This window comes from Haplochromis burtoni, unplaced genomic scaffold (assembly GCF_018398535.1).
Source record: "Haplochromis burtoni strain Fernald_Lab_line unplaced genomic scaffold, NCSU_Asbu1 Contig_4722, whole genome shotgun sequence".
NCBI classification, from domain to species: Eukaryota; Metazoa; Chordata; class Actinopteri; order Cichliformes; family Cichlidae; genus Haplochromis; species Haplochromis burtoni.
Window position 1 is genome coordinate 2123 of NW_024587083.1, and position 1308 is coordinate 3430.

At 44.3% G+C, this 1308-nt stretch overlaps 1 protein-coding gene across 1 annotated transcript in view; it reads right to left on the reverse strand.

Moving 5' to 3' along the window:
- The window catches only part of LOC102309638 (ensconsin-like), a gene marked incomplete at its 3' end in the record, with an annotated part of 2494 nt that extends 1202 nt beyond the window's left edge, over positions 1–1292 (reverse strand). Inside the window, exons 1-2 of the mRNA XM_042218000.1 lie at positions 752–1292; positions 7–174 (exon numbers count right to left, since the gene is read on the reverse strand). Of these exons, the coding sequence (XP_042073934.1) occupies positions 7–174; positions 752–1170 (587 nt within the window). The remainder of the gene's footprint in view (positions 1–6; positions 175–751) is intronic.
- Between the last annotated feature and the right edge of the window lie 16 nt (positions 1293–1308).

The window sequence follows — 1308 nt, forward strand, 5'->3', positions numbered from 1 at the left end:
TCCAGCTGATCCTGCATGTCCTTCCATCTCTGCTCCTTCTGCCGTCTCTCCTCCTCCTCCCGTCTCACCTTCTCCTCCTCCCGCCTCACCCTCTCCTCCTCGGCCTGCTGTGCCGCCCTCTCCTGCCGCTCTCTGGCCTCCTGCTGCCTCCTTTGCTCCTCCTCGGCCCTCAGCCTGCAGAAAACCACAAAGTCTGAACTTCACAGGGCGCCACAGACGAGACAAAGATAATCATCTCTGACAATTTCTATTTTTAATGCATTGTTAATATTGTTGATTCAGTATACACAGCAAACAGTCAAAGTAATCAAATCAATGACTTTTTCTACTCAGTCTTAGCTCTGAATAACGCCAGCTACAAAAGTGCAGTATAAGTACAAAACTAGTCCCTATAAACAGGACAAAAAACACCATAAATCTCCTGTTTATAAATTGAGGCTTTTGGATATTCTCCATTTTGTTCCATCTACAACAATCCCTGTAAACTTTGCATTTAACAAACTATTTTGTGTTTTGGGGGATTTAAAAAAATAATTTTCCTCATCAGAACTGGAGCAAAATGCTGTATTTTAGACAGTATTGACTGCTACGATGGAACTATGAGTGAAACTCGATCTAATGTCCATTAAATGTTCAGCGATTGTAAGAAAAAACAAGAATCATAAGTCTAACGTTTCACATGTTCAGATAGAAACAGAACAAACCAGAAACATCTGGGTCCAGTGAACAGCTGTGTACGAGGAGCACTCACCTCTCCTCCTCCTGCCGCTGTCTCTCCTCCTGCTCCTTCTGTATTCGGGCCAGACGGCGTCTCTCTGCCAGCAGTCTGGATGCCTCCTCGGCGTCTGTGGTCCCACCCACGCTCCTTCCTGTGGGCGTGCCCGGAGACTCTGTTGGGGAGGATGGAGAGACACAAAAAACATAAAAAAACAGTTTAAAAGATTTCAAAAAGCCTTTAAACAACATTACAGCTTCATAATGCTCAGCTAAGGGGACCATCTCACCAGAGCTCTGCAGGTAAGACCTGCTGATACATGTACAGATACAGAAAGGAAAGCCAGGAGCATCTTCGGTTGTGTTTTCACTCGATGTGCACTCTGCAGATTCTGTGGCGAGGTTCTGTTTGACATGTTGAATTAAACCTTCTTGTTTTGCTTTTTTCTTCGACATTTAGAGTTTATCATTCGCCTGAATTATGCTGAACATGACCAAAGGAGATTTCTCCTTCACCAGGTGGTATTTTGACCACTATCACCGTCCCCTGAATTCAATCGACATCAATAAAAAACTGATAGCTTAGTTAAGGCG